At 35.3% G+C, this 20,041-nt stretch overlaps 2 protein-coding genes across 2 annotated transcripts; one reads left to right on the top strand and one right to left on the bottom strand.

Moving 5' to 3' along the window:
* Nucleotides 1-685: 685 nt before the first annotated feature.
* Nucleotides 686-2,166, top strand: LOC140983229 (uncharacterized). The gene is made up of 3 exons (XM_073450182.1): nt 686-815; nt 1,224-1,380; nt 1,973-2,166. Exons 1-3 carry the CDS (start codon nt 813-815, stop codon nt 2,017-2,019), a joined length of 207 nt encoding a protein of 68 aa, XP_073306283.1. The 5' UTR covers nt 686-812; the 3' UTR covers nt 2,020-2,166.
* Nucleotides 2,167-2,641: 475 nt separating this feature from the next.
* Nucleotides 2,642-7,128, bottom strand: LOC140983051 (F-box only protein 6-like). Its single transcript, XM_073449930.1, has 2 exons — nt 6,918-7,128; nt 2,642-4,158 (listed from the first exon to the last, which is right to left on the bottom strand). Exons 1-2 carry the CDS (start codon nt 7,070-7,072, stop codon nt 2,910-2,912), a joined length of 1,404 nt encoding a protein of 467 aa, XP_073306031.1. The 5' UTR covers nt 7,073-7,128; the 3' UTR covers nt 2,642-2,909.
* Nucleotides 7,129-20,041: the final 12,913 nt, after the last annotated feature.

Here is a 20,041-nt window from a genome sequence, read left to right on the forward strand (position 1 = left end):
CTCAAGCTCAAGCGACTTTTATCCTTATTTTATGTGTGCTGATTCGACTAGGAACCTGTTTATAATATATGTTACATTGCATAAATACACGGATAAAGTAAATGTCATAATTGAATAAAATCGTAAAATATTGCTAATATAAAGATTATGTTTATATCAGAGTCAATAAAGCTCAACCCACAAGTTGGCTCAATAGACACCTACTCTAACATAGATGTCACTCCTTTCCCGCCAATGCTATCTTCCTTCTAAATTTTAATGGTATACTATATTATACATTTATCTATTATCTATATATCTATTATATATGAGAGATAAAAAAATCCTTAAGAAATATTTTAAGTAGAATATTTTTTTGCCACAGTAATTCGAAATTAATAAAGTTTTATTTTTTTTACAACATATTCATTTAATTTGTTTTTAAAATTAATTAACAAACAAAAACAAATCAAATTTAATAAATGTTGAGTTTTTACAACACAGTCCACTGAATTTATTTATATATGGATAATATAAATTAGATGCCATTAATTGGGAATTTTTAATATGTTCTTGAACAAACCAATAGAGGAATGCCACGTCAGGTCACCATGCGTTTGACCCAATCGCGATCTAGGCGGTGACTCTTCCTACACGTGTAGGGACTGGATTCTTCTTCCTATAAAAAAAACTTGCAGCGTCAAATCGTAGAGCCCAAAAAATTAAAAAGAAAATAAAAATAAAGAGATCGGTGCCATTTCACCTTTGCCGGGGGCTAAATCACTTGCAATACCTGCGGCAATTTTCGTTTCGAGCAACCGATCTCGTCAATCATGGTATGAATTCATGTTTTTACTCTATTTTTCGGTCTTTATTTTTAATGTCTCCTTTTTGTTAGATTTTGAGTTTGTGATTTTGATTTCCTCTGTGTTGATTTTTTTTTTTAAATTTATTTTTGCTTTCTGGCTTTGTGATCTAGGTGAGATTTACTGGCCATGTTGAATATTTGTGATTTTATATTGTATTCTTAATGTTGAGCGACAATGTAGGTCGTGCAGCCTTCAGAATTGTACCTTATTGATGAGAAATTCTTGTTCATGAATTCTGTATTTGCATATTATTCGGCGTTAGGATTTGTTTTATTTACGTACTGAATTTTGTGATCCGTGCCGGTTATTTGTTTTCCCTCTCTGGATATGCTATTATGGGTTCACTTTATGCATGATGTGTACTTTCTTATGCAGACAACGTCAAGGAGGTTTGCCGACAGGAAGATAGAGAAGTTTGACAAGAATATTACCAAGCGTGGTGCAGTCTATGAAACTAGCACAAAGAAGGGAAACAACTACCCTGTTGGCCCTATCTTGCTGGGGTTTTTCATTTTCGTTGTTATTGGATCATGTAAAGTTCTCTTATCCATAATCGATTTGTTGATGCAACTGTATGATGTTTTGGAAGCAATTTTCTTGCTGACGAGTTTGGTGATTTAAAACTCAATGTTATCTAGGCCATGGAAGTATAATTCTTGTGACCGAAAAAGTTGAACGATCAAATTAAGGATACATAGATGTTTTCTAGTGATGAGTGTCAAGACTCCTGACTACAAATTTTAGAGAAATAGACACGAGGTTTTTGATGATGTTCAAGGTGTCATATTTGTTCAGGAAGGCTTTTTATCCATATTTTTGTTATTTGCTTCACTGTTCTCTCACGTTTTTGGAGTTTGAGGTACTCGAATTAACTTTGTGATCCTGGAAATTTTTAACATTTAGATTAGATTTAGAAAATGCAGTGTCATGTTGATTCTAAAAAAAGATATATCAGCAAACCAGTTTTGAGAAATTATTTTCACTTGGTATGCTTGCTATTGCTTGAGACATACCTGTGATTTCGTCTCGTTCCATTTGTAATAAAGCTGTGTTCTTGATGTTACGTTGCTAGTCCCGTATAAATCAAACATATGACCCCTTTTGTCTTGCTTGTGTATCTACAGCGCTGTTTCAGATAATCAGGACAGCTACAAGTGGAGGGATGGCTTAATCACGGTCGAGATTTTTGGCTTGTAGAAGGTGGAGACTGTTTCTTCAGTGTTTTTGTGGTGGTTATTTCTGAGTGTAGATGACGAACCTTTTCTATGTTACAATGTACTCTCTCTATTATCATTAAATTTAAGCCTTTATTATGTTACGACATAATCTCTATAAAATCATAAAATTTAAAGTTCTATATATAATAATATAAATATTCAATGCAGAGAGCTGAATCCGAATAAAATGACAATTGTAGATTTTTGTTTTCATCCTTGCTAGTTTTGATATGCAGAACACCTCATAGTAAATGTCTCGCAACATTGAGCATTAAACATCAAATATTTTGACGATATTTTCTAATGCACTAGTGTGATGGGACGATTGATTCAATGTTTCACGAGAACATCTTGCTTAACATTTAATAGTGTATGATCATACGTATTATGTGACATTTCAAGATATGTTTTTGGAACATATCGGGTGCCCATGAGTTAACTATTATATTACACGTGTCTACCCAAATCGCTGGTATGCATATGCACGAGCAGTATAATAAATCAGTAAGTTCAGAAAGATGCCAAGTAAAAAGACGCAGGCATTCTCTTCAAGAAAAGAAATCAACTCCTGGTCATATAAGATTTATCTGTTGGTCATATAAGATTTATCTGTTGGGATAAAATGTACAATATGATTTGTTTGATAAAAGCATTGGGCTATAGAAACACAAATACATCCGCTGATTACAAGAAGACTGAAGACATAAGGTAAATGATATAGAACTCGTAAGGTTGCCATAAGGAGAAAATTCAGCTGTCGAACCTACAGCAGTAAATACTCGCACCAATTTTAGATCTAGCTACCATTGAAGTGCGGTAAATTTAGAACCAGACCAAAGGAAAATCAAGCCAATGCCGTCAAACAAGGGTGAAATGTAGTACCACAAGCAATCCATTGCTTCTTCCTCCCGCGTGGCAGCACACATCCAGGCACCTTGAGCCATTCCCTGCTCGATAAATCATAGGAAACGAGCCGATTCATTTGTCTTGATCTCAGCGATAGCATGAGTAAGCCCTTGTTACCCAGACAAGTCATTCTAACGTGCTTCCCATAAAACTCCAAGCACCATATGTTTGGCATTCTGTCGACCTCCTTCCACAAAAGAGTCATCTTTTGCAGCTCCCAAATGCAGACACATGTGGCGGCATTTTTAGTCACCAACCCCACAAGCATGATCCTCCCTCCACATTCAGCTAATGTATGATCGCTGAGATGGGGAGGACCTGGGATAAGAAACTGCTTCCAAATCCCGGTGTCCATGTTGTAGGACACAAGCCCTTCGGGGTCTGAGCGCATGAAGTAGAGTTTTCTATCAACGGAGACTGCTTGAGACCTGAAATTCAGTGAGAGTGGAAGCTTGATATTCGAGGGCATGATTCCAGGGCGAGTCCAGTGGTTTTTTACCGAGTCATAGACTTCATATTCCCCCTCGCAACCAACCCAAACGATCTTATAACCCGAGTCCGCAGATCTGCCGTTCAGAGTCATTCCAACTGCTACACGAGACCAGACCTTAACAAACCTAGCTGGCAACTCCTTGAAGGATCTTGTCAAGGGGTTGCAAATATAGAAACTCCGGTGGCCTATATCGAGGAAACATACGAGGCCGCCTGCTGATGCCACTGGAAGTACGATTAATTTTGTTGGCAAGGCAGGCACAGTTGGATGGTGCCACTTCTTTGCTAATGGGTTATACATGGCTCCAGTATTGACATTTTCATGAGTGATGGTGTAAAACCAAGGTTGGGCTTGCTCGACTTGAGTACATTGGTGGCAGAAACTTTGGGAAGTCAGCAATGAATTCCACTTTTGGCAAACCGAACGGAAACGGAAAAATGTTGCTATTGGAAGTCTTGCAATCACAACTTCAAAGAGATCCTCTGGAAATTCTTTCCAGATGGTTTGATCCATGCTTTCAGTGGAGCTTGTTGTGGCGGTTGATTTCCCTCTATTGCGTTCCTTACGAGGTTTTTTGGTGGGTGGTGGTTTGCCAGGTTCCATCATCTTCAAGTTTTCAGATTCACCAACAGTCATAGTGAGATTATAGCAACCTTCTTCTAAAGAACTACCATCTAGATTGAAAAAACACCATCTGCGTAATAAACGAAGTACGTTTAGAGGCTTAATGTCAAAAGACCAGGATGAATGTTATTCTCATAGAAGCACAAAACGAGAATTATGGAGAGAATAACTAAAAACACTGCATAACAGAAATGTCATTTCCGAAAGCAAATACATCCCAGACAGCACACTGGCATCTAAAAGTTTAAACAGAAGGTAGAGTACGCATTTAACATTTAAACAGATTTCTAAATAGCGGTCGAGGCGGCCTAGGCGGGAGACAGCCTCGAAGGAGATCCGAGGCTATCCGGCGGGTGAGGAGGGAGAGCAGGCGGTTGAGGCGGTGGAGGGAGGCCGAGGCAGTCAATAATTTTAAAAACCAGTCAAAGTCAAATAATTTTAAAAACTAGTCAAAGTCATTCAATTTAAAAATCCCTAAATATAATAAAAACACACCTCACTCTCTTTTGTATCTATTTTTGGTTTCAATAGTCCACTCTTAAACCGCCGCCGCCAACAGCAACCACCTTAATTATCTAGTTAGTTTGCATTTATATATTTATTTACACTTTTTCTAGATAGCATTATATTGTATGAAGCTTTTTATATCAATAAACATTGTCTAATTACATAAATTACATAAACAATTCTGATTATTTGTAATTATATTGCATGATTATATATAATCACCTATAAAAAAAATTGCTAAAAAAATTCAACCGCAGGCGGTTACCACCCCGCCACCGCCTCCTGCCATTTACAACATTGCATTTAAACATTAAATTGTTTATGCATGTAATTAAATTGTATATATCTGATCATAAAAAAATCTCTTGGTACAGCCGACGAACATAATCAAAAGGCAGGTAATAAGTAAAAGTAAAATAAAATAGTCACACACTCGACATCCAGGATGACTAAAATTGGTTAGTGGTGAAACTTAGCAAGGGACTTATAGGATGGTCAGATGGTGTCAAAATGATTAAAAAAACTCTGAAGTATTAATTGCATATCAATGAAAGTTAGTGCCTTCAATGCAAGGATACGTCGATCAAACTTGTATGGGTACGAAAGTGAAGGTTTTCAAACATCCTAGGCACATGCCTCCAGTGAAGTCCAGATTTGCTATAACAGGTCGACCGAATGGGCACACTACATTTAATGTAGAAATGTATAATCACAAGAAGTGTTGACATTAATACAACATATCAATTTAAACAGACGCTTTCACAAGAAAAATAATCTCAAACCCTGGAAATAAAACTGTCATTTGGGTCAAGTTGGGCCAAGCTTGGCCAGCTAGACTCTGACAAAAATTGACCAGAGGCTGACAATTGTGAGCTGAACTGTGTTTGGACTTTCATTATTTAGCCAGATTAAATTATGGGATGTGTTTGAAAGACGTCTCTCCCAATGTAGCAGCTCTTTCGGAGTTCAAAAACTGAAAGCATGTTCAAACAAAGATCAAGGCTAATAAGTGATGATATAGAGATGATATTTGTCAATTGTAATACAATTGAAACTTTTGCTCAAGCCAATGTTTCTGAGGAAATTTTGAGCACCAAAATCCCATTATTTATGAATATATGATTTTGTTGACATTAGATATATCCTTATGTTTATGCAGTACGTGCTCACACAAAAACTCAAATAATTTTGAAAGCCAACTAGAGGTAGTTGTCTGTGTGGAACGTAATGTATTCGGCTTTGCCAAAAAGAATTAGCTTTTAAAACGGGATCAGTTCTGCTAACCAAAACTCAGCTCACAGAGCCCAATTGACAGGCCAACTGAATAATAACCAAAACTCGGTCGACATAGCCTAAATGACAAACCTACCAGTAAAATAAACAACATGTAGCTGTTTATTAAAGGTGGAAATTTAGCTAGATTATGTTATTTATGCTCCATCGGACATATTGAAAAACAGTGAGCAGAGTGACTAGAACTCACAAATTCAACAGAGCTATTATCATTGAGTGTTGTCCCTGCAAGAATAAGCTGCTTTCGTCTTAGCATTTGAAATCACAGCAAATATACCAACCCAGCCCTCCACACTAGGTAAACATTTCTTTCTATTAAAGCATGCCCTGATCCATAATTTACCTTAATATATATGAATACACAGCACATTTCGGTGACAGTGAGTGAACAATTAGCATAAAGATAAAAGTCAGCAAACCGAAATAAGTATTCAACTTATGCATTAGACACGAAGTTAAACAGATGATTCTATACAAATATATTAGCTACAAACCAATCGATGGTATCTAACTCAACCAAGATACACAACATAAGGCATGATTACTAAAAGATGGAATCATGAAATAATTCAATTCAAATCCCGGACTTTCGTATCCTTGGATGTGTTGGAGCTTCGAATACCAGTTTCAGCAAAAAAATTCCCTTTGCTTTTAGGCATACCTAAAAGCTCTCTCTCTAGATTGCACTAAAAAGCGCAGAATATTTCAAAATTTCATGTATTTACTGCAATTCCAACGTCTACATCCATATGTATATACAAATTCTAACACATATACAGCTATTTAATTCCTAAATTCACATCACAGAAGCAAGGGAGGGCAAATTATACTCAAATTTCCATTTTTTAAACTCTCTTGTTTTTGTGATACGAAACTCCCCTCCCCAGTAAATCAGAAGTCACACAAAATAAAAAAAAATGAAATCTTGAAACACTCAAAATCGACGCCCTTCAAAACAAATACCACAAGCAGCAACAATCATCGAGAAACCAGGCATAAATCCGAAGCAAACATCCAAAAATGACAGACCTCAAGGGCTGCTGCTGAAGCGAAGGCTGAGGTCGAGGCTGAAAGTGAAGGAAGTAATTGGAAGGAACCGCAGCAGCGGGAGGAGAACCGTTGAGTTCTAAAACCTCTTGTAATTGTACAATAAGTTGCCTTAGCATGGCCACCCCTTCCATCATTCCATAACCACAACCCTCCCCACCCCCTCCATTCTCTCTCTCTATATCTATAGCTTGTGTGTAATATCTATATTTCGTCGATGGGAGGCTTCCTCTTGTTCTTGTTATTATTATTATTATTATTATTATTATTATTATTATTGTTAGTAGCTTAGGTTTATTGTGAGACTCTCAAACGAATTTTTATATGTGATACGAGTCAATTTTATCGATATTCACAATAAAAAGTAATATTCTTAGCATAAAAATTAATAATTTTTCATTGATGATCTAAGTAAGAGATTCGTCTCACAAAATACGACTTGTGAAACTGTCTCACACGAATTTTTGCTTTATTATTATTTTTTGACGATTAATTAGTAGTATTGACCATGTACGCACTCTTTCCTTTCTATGTTTTTGTTTGCCTAAACTACCCCATTTTTCATTTATTTATAATTTTTGATTAATTTAATGATTGGTTTTATTTAGCCTCCAAATTCAAGTGAATACAAATTTATTTTATATTTAATCAGATTATGTAGATTAAATTCATAGATTGATATATATATTATACTTTAATTAATTTGTTTCTATAAGTTAAGTACAAATTTTTTTTTTTTTTTCAATGAGGAGGACCACATTTTAGGCTTTGTAGCATTTTTTTTTCTCTTTTGAAATTCTGATGTATTTTTAGATTAGTATTTGTTCTTGCAGGCTCTCCCATTATTGTCAACTTATTTTCTCCAATTTTTAGGGTTCGTTTTTCTTATTGTTGTTAAGTTGATTTTTATTTTAATTGGAATAACTTTTCAAAATGTTTCTGAAATTTAGAAGTAATGTTATAGTGCATGATTCTCGTACAGTTATTTCAAAATCACAAAAACTCTTGTGAGACGGTATCACGGATCAATTTCATAAGACGAGTATCTTATTTGGGTCATCCATGAAAAAATATTATTTTTTATGTTAAAAGTATTACTTTTTTTTGTGAATATCGATAGGGTTGACCAGTCTCACAGATAAAGATTCATGAGACCGTCTCACAAGAGATCTACTCTTTCCAAATTCCGGTTCTTTGTACAATTCGGTGGTTGTTTTTTTTAGCATATATATTCAGTTGGATTTTAGTTCCCAACTTTCTAATCATGTACAATAAGTTTTTTTTTTCCAAATTTATTTTTGGTCGTTATTATTAAGTTGTATCTTTTCTCATTTGTGTTTATCGTAATTATTTGTGTAACTTTGTTTTTGTTTGTTAATCTATAAATTCTTGTGGGAGATAAAGTAGCTCATGATTGTAATGAGACGAAGAAAATGATGAAATATTTTTATGATGCTCCCCTTTATTTTAATAATGTAATGGGAAAATTGAAGTCAATGATAAGATAGCAGCAAATGAGTAAGATAAATGATATTCTTTTTACCAAATTAGTTGATATACATGTCCTTGCGATTAGTAGTTATCAGGTAGATTATGTTCTAAACATGTTTCATGTTGATTCATGTTCTTTTGTTGATGGTGATGACATTATGATCCTCTTCAGTTCATCAGATTTCTCTATTGTTTTTGGCCTGCATCATAGTTGCCAACCAGCTAACTGAGATCTGAAAATGAAGTCCATATTTTTGGTGCGTCATTTTGCCAGAAAAATCACCAATGCCAACCGGACAACTATCTATGAAAAATTGCTTTTTATTTACAAGTGATGATGATATTGAAATGGATGATTTGTTAGAGTTTATATTTTGTTCGTTTTTTGCTGCGTAATATACCCTACTGATAATTATATCCTCCTTAGTTTTATATCTCGCTGTCTCGATAATCTAACATATTTTTCAACTATGCTTGTGGAGATGCTTGTTTTAAATTTTTGTACCGAGGAATACGTTATCTTGGAAGTAAACTTAATGTGGATGGATGCACCGTTGGATTGATGGATAATATGTAGTTTTATTAATTATGATTTCAATATGTTTGCAATAAATAATTTTAATATTGTTTTTGTTCAGACTTGGTTGTATCAGAGTATAACAAGTTTAGGAGTACAACATGGTTTAAATGTTTTCTCTCGGTTGTTTCGGTGGGGTAAAACCTAGATTCTATTAAATTCCATTGAACCTGAAGCAATATTAAAATTTATTGATTCATATTGTTAGAGTAGATGCCCTGTAAGTCAACTATTGGTTAGAGAATTTATTGACTCGATTGTAATAAACAATCTTTATTTTAATATAATGCATTATTTCATGGTTTGTTATTTCTTTACCTGTATACCCATGTGATCGACATAGATAAAGACCTTAATTATACTTTAATACAAATGAATCGTAATTCAATGTTGAAACTCATTTGTAAATACTGTATAATCTAGATTCGTTCCTAGTCGATTCAACCGCCTAAAACATGGATAAAGGTTACTTGAGCTCGATACTAGCATCTGTGATGTTGTGTACCACGTTTCTTGATAAGGACATAGAGATGTCCAAACAAGCATATGTGTAATCATATGATGATTATACCGAATTACCCTCTCTAAGACTTTCCAAGTGGTTATCATTCATCGAGAGGATAAGTCTGTGGTTATGATTGTACACTATTAGTCCTTACAACCCGGGACAACACTGAGGCTCTATATGCTAGGATTGTGCTTTGACTCGTTTACCGACTCCAGGAGGGTCATCCGGCGGTGAGAATATGTACAGTTGCGACACACGTAGGAGCCAGTGCATTGTAGTCAGGAATTCCCCGCTCACCTACGGGTGTGGATATATTGTGTGATCTGATGAAATAATAGTGCATAAAATCTCTGGCTAGAGTATGAGATGTACGTTAGAGAAGGGGTTCTACAATTGCCTATGCGATACCACTATTTATTCTCAAATATGTCACATAGTTATTGAATTCTTATGCAACACTCGATGAACCAATTGTTGCAGATTCGATCGGGATATATGAGATGAAGGAACCTTACTGTACGTTAATTATAACCGACTGGTTTTGTAGGTACTATTAATGATACCTAGAGAATCATGGGGCGGTGCTACTAGACGCTCTTACCATGATTCGATGGGTTTAATCAGAGATATGATTTCTGACATTCTCATGATCAATTGTTGATACATAGAATGAGGCAAATTATGGTAAGCCCAAATAAAGGATTATGTCTTGAATCACAAAGAGTTGTGAACACACGGCTAGCTGTATCCTTGAACCATTGAGGGTCACACAAGCAGTGATCATTTGTTCCCATGGAGAGAAAATAAATTCAAGGAGTTGAATTTATATGAAATAATAAATTCAAGGAGTTGAATTTATGATAATCAAATTTCAGAGAATAAATTCAAAGAGTTGGATTTATGATATTTAATTTGGAAAGAATAAAGGTGTTGAATTTGTAAAATATGATAATTTAATTTATTAAACACAAAAGTTGCGTTTATTAAATATTAAATTAAATATAGTGAGAACTATGTTTAATAGACTTGTCGGAGTACAAGTCCAACATACTAAATAATTAAAGTTCTTAATGGACCTTGATTAATTGATTAAACTAGTTGGACTAGCCCATTAATGTTAATTAAGAGGCTCAAATATTATATTATGGTAATTAGGTCATGAAGGCTTGGTATAAGTATGAGACTCAAACCCTAACCTCAAACGTACCATAATTTCGAGAAACAATTGTCATAAAACAATTGTCATAGCCGAAGAGGGTACATCTCATCCAATATACTAAATAATTAAAGTTCTTAATAGATCCAAAAATTGTCATAGCCGAAGAGGGTATATCTGAATTAAGAAGATTCGAAAAAATTGCCATAAAACAAATGGATGAGATAAAGATGTTGAAAAAGAGGTAACTGAACTAGATGATGGAAATATGAGATGTGGCTTGAAATGTGACGAGGTTGTTTTGGATAAATGTGAAAAAATTGATGAAGATGTGGAGGACGTCAAGAAATGTGAAAAAATCGGAGAAGATGTGGATAAGGTCGAGAAATTTCGATTTTTTCGGTCGGTTCGGTTTTGATATATATAATCCGAAACCGAACCAAATAAATTTTCGTTTTAACATTTATATCCGAATTATAAAATTCGATTTTCGGTTCGATTCAGTGTTCGATTTTTTCGGTTTGGATTTTCGGTTTTATCCGAAGTTTGAACACCCCTAGATTCAAGAAATCTTTTGTATAATGAGAGCGATGGTGGTAGTTATATTGCTACTTTAGAAGTATAGAATATTATCATTTGCCGATCTCTATCGTGGATAATTTGAGAACTATGGGTGATTGTATGGAGAAAAAGAGAGGATCGATGTTTGTGATTCCGCCTGACTCAAAACCAAAATGTAATAGGAAGAAGAAAACACAGATACATAGACCATACTTTAACCCTAAATTTGTTGGGGCCTACTACTTCTTATGTGATATTATTTATATCATCGTTATTCATATTAATTTTTTGTTATATTACTAAATATATTGCCGTCTTGTGACAGTATTCTGTAGATGTTGAGAACATTGTTAAAACTATTTGCAAGGTTTTTTAAGGATGAATATAAAGTCAGATTTGATTTTATTGAATAGGAAGACGAGTCTGATGAAGACAAAAGTCAGTGAAAGGCATACTCACTAAAGAGGAATTGGAGTATGTTGATGTTAAACATATGTATTATTTTTTAAAGATTTTTCATCATATTTGTATTAAAATCATTTTCGATCCTTGTGGTGTTGAGGTTTGGTGAGATAAGTAAGTACTGTTGCTACCTGAACTTCAATTATGTCTTTTTCTGTTAATGAAGATGTGGTCTCTGACATTATTAATGCCTATATGAGAATTATGAAAAAGCGAAGTCTAGTGTATGGATTTGAGTTTTTTTTTTTCATGGGAACAATTGTGTAGGTACGTATCAATTTGATTTGTTTGGTATATTTTTTCATGGAACTGAATGCTTTGATAAAAAAATTAGGACATTTCTCAAATGATAAACAAATAATTACCAATCAATATCATTCTCTGCATCCACAATAGAATAAGCGATTGTGAAAAGATCGCATTGACATCCTTCGACACAACAATTAGGATAAAACATTTACTTATTCTTTATATGAGTCTCATCCAAAAAATTCAATAGCTTACAATCTAATAACAAAACCAACTACATATGCATGAAAACAAATGAATAATCGTTTAGATTTATTAGTTATAGAATAAATATAACACTCGACAACATTGTTAGGATTTTTTAGTCAAACAACATGACAATATCATCATAGTCTATCGTAGCATCCCGTATATGCACATTGAATCATATATATATTGTTAACTCTTTGTCCTTCCACATAATCTTTATCTGTGAAATGGGTCAACCTTATCGATATTAACACTAAAAAATAATACTCTTAGAATAAAAAGTAATACTTTTTCATGGATGATCCAAATAAGAGATCCGTCTCACAAAATACGACCCGTAAGACCGTCTCACACAAGTTTTTGCCTAAATTCAAAAGGGCAATCAAATATTGAATGAAATGAAACTTTTATTTCTATTTCTACTACCTAAATGTATAATTGGTACTCCTCTAGATATATAATGATTGGCATAATAGCTTTTTCCTTAGCAGATAATTTATATTAAAACTAATTATTTTAATGATTATTTTTTATTACATTGTTTGTAATTAATTATAAAAATAATTATTTTATAAATCATAATGTATGGTAATTATATGTTTTTTCTTCATTAAGAATGAGAAGAAATTTTGTTTGGTCCACCTTCTCTTTAATGGCCACTGATGAATTAATTTTGCTTTAATCATATCAACGGCCAGAATTTATCACTCAAGCAAACGATCAACGGTTGGATTACTTATCCTCCGCAGGCTTTTTCCTCTACCTTCTTCCATGCGAACGATATTATTGGCCAACCCCTCTACGGATTTTCCTTTTTTTTTTCCCCCCAAAGTAAATAAATAATTTAATTGTATGATATTTGGCACTAAACTCCAAATTATTACCATCTTTTTTTTTTTATAAAAATCTATTGAAAAATTGTACTAAATTACGATTTATATCGATGTTATCCTAGCTACTTATAATATTGGGAAGATTTTGAATTTTAGACCAGGTCAAAATTGAAAAACGATTCAATGTAGTGTGACAGGAGTATGATCATGAATTTATATATAAAAAGAATTTACTCACAAAATGAATTATATTAGGTATTTTGTGAGACAATGTGTGACGGATTGACTCGATCTATAATTATTATAAAAATACTATTTTTAACATAAAAATGATTATTATTTTTATGAGTTGCACGGGTTCGAAACTCCGTCTCAGAAAATTAACTTATGAAAACGATCTCACAGGAATTTTTCGTGAATAAACTATAGTATCTCGTGTTAGAGTAAACTGTTATGATATTATTAAATTTCTAGATTAAAAAGTCAATTGGATTCTACGGTAGTGGTACTGTAAACGACTTACAAGTTACAACTAGTAGTTCACAATTCATTATGAATTTGTTGCTTAAAGTTTTCCATCGGGAAACTTTGCACGAATCAATAAATTAAACATTTTTAGGAATTATGTAAGAATATTTGATTATTTCTTACAATTTATTTTTTTAAAAACCAATGACCAAACCTTTTTTTTAAGTCGTAAACCAAATCATGAGTCTTCACACGTTTTCTATAATTTGAAATGATTACTCACCTATTCCATTTGCACGTCACTATATCATTTAAATGATTGTAAACCTACTTTATTTTCATATAAATCAATTTTTTTTTTAAAAAAAAGATAAGGGTTTTATTGGCTTCTTTATTATGTAACAATAATAATAATAATAATAATAATTCATTGCTTCTGTTTTGGTTGAAACATGAAAGTTCTTTTGCAAAAAGTAATCTGGTCTATATATTAATAATTTAGTTCTTTTGTTTCACTTTTACTTTTTGGTAATTCGTTTAGGTCCGAAATAGATTCATAAGGTAGACTCCGAATTTTCAAGTTAATTCTTGTTTGGGTTGGATCGGAAAAGTGAATTGGATGCTGCCTCTTTTGGCAGTGCTTTTGATACAATTTTCGAAAATCTTAAGATTGATTGATCTTTAAACTGCTAGTAGGTCGAAAATTGGGAAATGGATATTTAAGCTAAATAAAGTATAAGGTAATTAATTAAGATATAAAGGTTATAAATACAATGATCATGTTTTCACCAAAGATTCGGATGGGTAATGATTGGAAGAGAGGTGCCCAATATTAATCATAATGTCTCGTAATTATTATCGTCATCACATTCAAACTACAGAGATCTCTTCTTTTACGTGTGCATCCGTTTACTGATTTGAGTGTTCCTAATTTTGTTTTTTCACTTTATTGAAATCAAGACTCTCCACTTTTTGCTCTATTCTTGATTGATTCTGCTTTTTGATTTTTTTGTTGTTGGAATTTTATTTTTTGATTTATTGAATCAGAGCACAAAAAACATATTTTGTGTTGGGCGGCAGGTTTTCATATGGCAATCTATTCAATGTCTTTTAAAGTCTTGCCCGTGATGCAGACAACGATCAACTATATTTCTTATTGATTTATATGATCGAAATAATCTTTCGTTAATAAAGCTGATTAATTTGAAAGTATTTTACTTTGTCTGAACTGAATAACTGAAATGAGGGGATCATTTCTTGCATGTATGAGTTCAGCTATTGTGAGAACTGAACTGATAACAGCTCGAACTAATCAAATCAATTTAAAAACAATAGTTAAACAGTTAAGTACACAAGATATGTTTATGGAGGTTTGGAGACTTCAACTGCTCCTACGTTACCCTCTACCACCTCGGGTAGGATTCACTAGAAGACTTTGATTTATACAATGCCTTGTACAAACTCACTCAGCTTAGGACTTACCCTACTGCCTAACTGAATTCCTAGCCTAGACTGACAGTGTAACGTATCGTACTTTTTCTACTTAAAATTTGCGGAAGAAATAAAAATTTTCTTAAATAAAAAGTGAACATAAAAAAATTCGATAAAAGAAGTAAAACTGTACGTCTCTCAAGTTGTTGCAACACAAGATTTGAAATTCAAAATTTGACATAAGAAATAAATGTTTTCATAAAACTTAAAACATGGCGGTCCTCGGGTTTAGCCTCCTGCTCAGTCCAAGCCTGCTCCTTGGTCCCCACCTCCAGCCTCCTCATAAACATCCTCACCTGCATCGATCAAGTCTAGTGAGTCTAAAGACTCAACACGTATAAACTGGAAGTAACGAATAATACGTAATAAAATCACATGCAACTTCAAAATAGAGCTTACATACTTAAAACTTGAACTTGCATATCAAAAGTTTGAACATATGTACATACATACATAGACGTGCCATCAACATAAAACTTTTCTTAAACATGCTTGCATACTTGAACATACTAGAACATACATAACTTCATCATTTTGCGTAGAGGCATGTTTCAAAGCAAGTGACCCATAACATAACCGCCTGATCAGACTAACCACAGTACTGGGATGACAGGGACGTATCCACTGCCACATACATGAGATCCCCGTTCATAATTTAACGGGCTGATTGGTCCACGTTCATAATTTAACGCTTTCCAATCTCGATCTAAACACGTTCATAATTTAACGCTTTCCAATCCTTAACATAATTTGGTCACAAGACAATTAGCATACCTCAAAAACTTGAAAATATTTTCTTTGCACGTCGAACATACTTACTTGGCGTTGAGGGATTCGTTGGATATCGTTTGGGGCCGCTGCTGCAACATACTAACGTGAGTTCAAACACTTAACTTTAATAGCTTAGACGTAGTAATCATGCTCAAACCCATGCTCATTCATTTCCCTAGTACGCTCTAAAATTCCCGTGACTCGGCTTTGTTAAAACATTGCATTAAACTAAGACATCGAACCTCAAAGTATTCAACCTAAATTTAAAAAAGTAGTACACGGACCCCGTGCCCAGATCCGGCTCCGGGTTCGTGTAGATACTGGAAAAAGAGACTCCGAAGAAAGCAAAGACACGGACCCCGTGTCCGGGTCCGTGTACACCTCCGTGTACCTACTGGAAATTGACACTCCGAATGTAACAAAGGCACGGACCTCGTGCTCTAGTCCGTGTAGTCTCGGAAAAACCGAAGTCTGCGCGAAAACTTAACATGACGTTTCTCTCTTCTTACTAAACCATAAGGGCTGAGAATCGATACCCCGAGACCCCTCCTAGGACACTAAGGTAATGACTCCAACCCATACAAGATATTACAATTGCCACCAAACACGATAAATAATAACAAACGACACAACCCGAGGTTTCGACACCACTTTTCTTCCTACGACTCTTAGTTCAACCTTGTGCTTAACGACCCAAAAAGAGACATCAACAATAATCCCAACATCGATCTTGACTTACTTAAACGCAGCAACGATCGCCCGTCGATTCCCAACGAAGCCTGCAGCAAATAACTTCAACAACACAATTTACATAAAAGTCGCAGTTTGAGCAGTCCCACGAAAAACGTCATAACTCACTCAATGTTTATCTAAAATTTTTGAATTTTATATCAAATCGAAGGTATCAAAAGATTATACGATTTTTGTGTTAAAAGTTTTCTCAGAATCACGACCAACAAATCGCAGTATTTAAAATCACAGCAAAAACGTAAATTTGTGATCTGAAAATCGTTTCAAAATTGATCTAAACATGATTGCTTAAACTTCTACTCATCTCACATGAATTTTTACGCATAAATATCAACACAACGTATAATATGACGAGATCGATATAGGAATGAAAGAATATACGTGCCTTGTAATGATAAACTTTACCGAAACGGCGATACCAAAGCGGAAACGGAGCGAGGGTTGATCCGGGACGATCGTGCAACGATTTTCTTGCAACAAAACTCACGAAAAATTGCTGGAGAAATAAAAGGAGAGGGGCGGCTGGTGAAGGTTCTTAGAACCCTAAAATTTTTTTGCTCTCAAAATAAAAATTGAAGAATGAAAGTGAATGTGTATATGTGTGTTGGCGTGTAAGTGTGTGTACGTGTGTTGGGTGTGTGTAAAAATGTGAGTGTGTGAGTTTAGTGGTTAATTAGGGGAATTAAATGACTAAATTAATAATTTAAAAATGTTAAATAAAAGTTAATCCACACTAACTTTTACAAATCTCCTAATTAAAAATAACATTGACAATGACTAAACTATAAAAGTTTTAAAATCATAAAATCACTAAATAAATAATTTAGGATTTAAAAATGTTTAAACTAAGTAAATTATTTAAAATGCCCCAAACACCACTTAAAATAAAATACCGCAATAAAATTTTGCCAAAAATCGTCACCGGTCTTTTCCTTGATCCCGCATCGAATAATCGCCTGGAACATGAAACTCGAAAAATATTTTAACGTGCATCATATAACATAAGTAATTTAAAATAATGCATTTAAATAAATCATGCATGGTAAAAATCAATTAATCAGATGATTTAACAATTAAATAAATGAATAGGTTATACGTATACAGAATTTGGGCACTACAGTTCCTCCCCCACTTATAAAAATTTCGTCCTCGAAATTAAATATTACCTAACAATTCTGGATAGCGACTTCTCATATCAGCTTTGGACTCCCAAGTGGCCTCTTCCACTGATTGATTAAGCCACCGGACTTTGACCAGCTTAGTCGTCTTGTTCTGAAGTCTACGCTCCTGTCTGTCTAGGATTTTGATAGGTCTCTCTTCGTATGACAGGTCTGGAGCCAACTGCAACGGCTCATAACTCAGAACATGCGAAGGATTAGCTAGGTACTTCCTCAGCATTGAGACGTGGAACATATTGTGTACCCCCGCCAGATTCGGCGGAAGGGCAACACGATACGCTAGTGTCCCAACTCTGTCAAGAATTTCGAAAGGTCCAATAAATCTCGGACTCAGCTTGGCTCTTTTCCCAAATCTCATAACACCCTTCATGGTTGCTATCTTTATAAAAACGTGGTCACCTAAGGAAAACTCGAGATCTCTCCTCCTTTTATCAGCATAACTCTTCTGACGACTCTGGGCGGTCTTCATTCTGTCTCGAATCTTGACCACCACATCTGAAGTCTGCTGAACTATCTCTTGCCCAAGCTCTGCTCTCTCCCCGACTTCATCCCAATGAATCGGCGATCTGCACTTCCTTCCATACAATGCCTCATAGGCAGCCATACCTATAGATGCTTGGTAACTGTTGTTGTATGTAAACTCTACTAGAGGTAGCTTAGATTCCCAAGTCCCTTGAAAATTGATCATACAGGCTCGCAATAAGTCCTCCAAAATCTGAATCACTCGCTCAGATTGGCCATCTGTCTGCGGGTGAAAAGCTATACTGAATAGCAACTTTGTCCCCATGGCTGCATGCAAACTCTTCCAAAAGGATGAAGTAAACCTCGGGTCCCTGTCGGACACAATAGTAACTGGGATTCCATGCAATCGAATGATCTCCCTGATATAAAGCTCCGCATACTGCGTCATGGAGAAAGTCGCCTTCACTGGCAAGAAATGTGCCGACTTAATGAGTCGATCCACTACGACCCAAATAGCATTGGATCCTCTGACTGACCTTGGCAACCCAATAACACAATCCATAGTAATATTCTCCCATTTTCACTCTGGGATAGGGAGTGGCTTAAGCATCCCTGCTGGCCTCTGGTGTTTCGCCTTCACCTGTTGACAAGTGAGGCATTCAGACACAAATCTGCGGATGTCTCTCTTCATCCCTGGCCACCAATACAAGATCTGCAGGTCTTTGTACATCTTGGTACCTCTAGGGTGGATTGAATACGGAGATGCATGTGCCTCTGTCAGAATATCCTGTCTGATCAAATTAACACTAGGCACCCACATTCTACCTCTGTATTTCACAATGCCATCTGAAACTGTGTAAAGTACACTGCCCTTAGCTTCATCTTTCAGCCTCCACTTCTGTAATTGCTCATCTGAAGACTGACCTGCTCGGATATGGTGTAGCAAAGAAGATTGGACTGTCAGATTAGACAGCCTCGGAGCTTCGCCCTTGCGATAAATCTCTAGAACAAATTTCTGAATCTCGGTCTGAAGAGGTCTCTGCACTGACAACTGTGCTATGACTGCGACTTTTCTGCTCAGGGCATCTGCCACAACGTTATCCTTTCCAGGATTTCGTAGTCTTTCACTAACTCCAACCATCGCCTCTGCCTCATATTTAGTTCTCTCTGTGTGAAAAAGTATTTGAGACTCTTGTGATCTGTGAATATCTGGCATTTCTTGCCATACAGGTAGTGTCTCCAAATCTTCAACGCAAAGACTACTGCGGCTAATTCAAGGTTGTGAGTCGGGTAGTTCTTCTCGTGCACTTTCAACTGTAACCCGACCATGCTGCATCAATACTGCGCCTAAATCGAGCTTAGATGCCTCGGTGTACAACACAAAATCGCCTTGTCCTGCTGGCATGGCTAATACCGGCGCTGAAATAAGAGCTTGTTTCAATGTATCAAAGCTCTTCTGACATTCATCACTCCACACGAATTTTGCATTCTTCTTTGTCAGTGAATTGAGTGGCACTGCTATCGAAGAAAATCCCTGAATAAATTTCCTGTAGTAGCCTGCTAGGCCTAGGAAACTGCGGATCTCTGAAGCATTCATTGGCTCGACCCATTCCTTAACGGCTGTTACCTTAGCTGGATCTACCTCAATACCACTGCTAGACACTATATGCCCCAAAAATGCTACCTTCTCCAACCAAAACTCACACTTACTGAACTTCGCACATAACTTGCGACTCTATAAGGTCTGTAAAACCGTCCTCAAGTGTTGACTGTGCTCCTCATGGCTCTTCGAGTAAATAAGGATACCGTCAATAAACACTATGACGAATTTATCAAGATAAGGTTGGAATACTCGGTTCATGAGGTCCATGAACATTGCTGGAGCATTCGTCAATCCAAA

Source organism: Primulina huaijiensis, chromosome 8 (genome assembly GCF_012295235.1).
Source record: "Primulina huaijiensis isolate GDHJ02 chromosome 8, ASM1229523v2, whole genome shotgun sequence".
Taxonomy (NCBI): domain Eukaryota; kingdom Viridiplantae; phylum Streptophyta; class Magnoliopsida; order Lamiales; family Gesneriaceae; genus Primulina; species Primulina huaijiensis.

Excerpts from the sequence above, each read along its gene's own strand:
- LOC140983229 (XM_073450182.1), top strand. Across the intron at positions 1,381-1,972 it reads TTTCGTTGTTATTGGATCAT|CGCTGTTTCAGATAATCAGG; the intron begins GTAAAGTTCTCT and ends GTGTATCTACAG.
- LOC140983051 (XM_073449930.1), bottom strand. The coding sequence starts at position 7,072 with ATGATGGAAGGGGTGGCCATGCTAAGGCAACTTATTGTACAATTACAA. Across the intron at positions 4,159-6,917 it reads CTTCAGCAGCAGCCCTTGAG|ATGGTGTTTTTTCAATCTAG; the intron begins GTCTGTCATTTT and ends TTTATTACGCAG.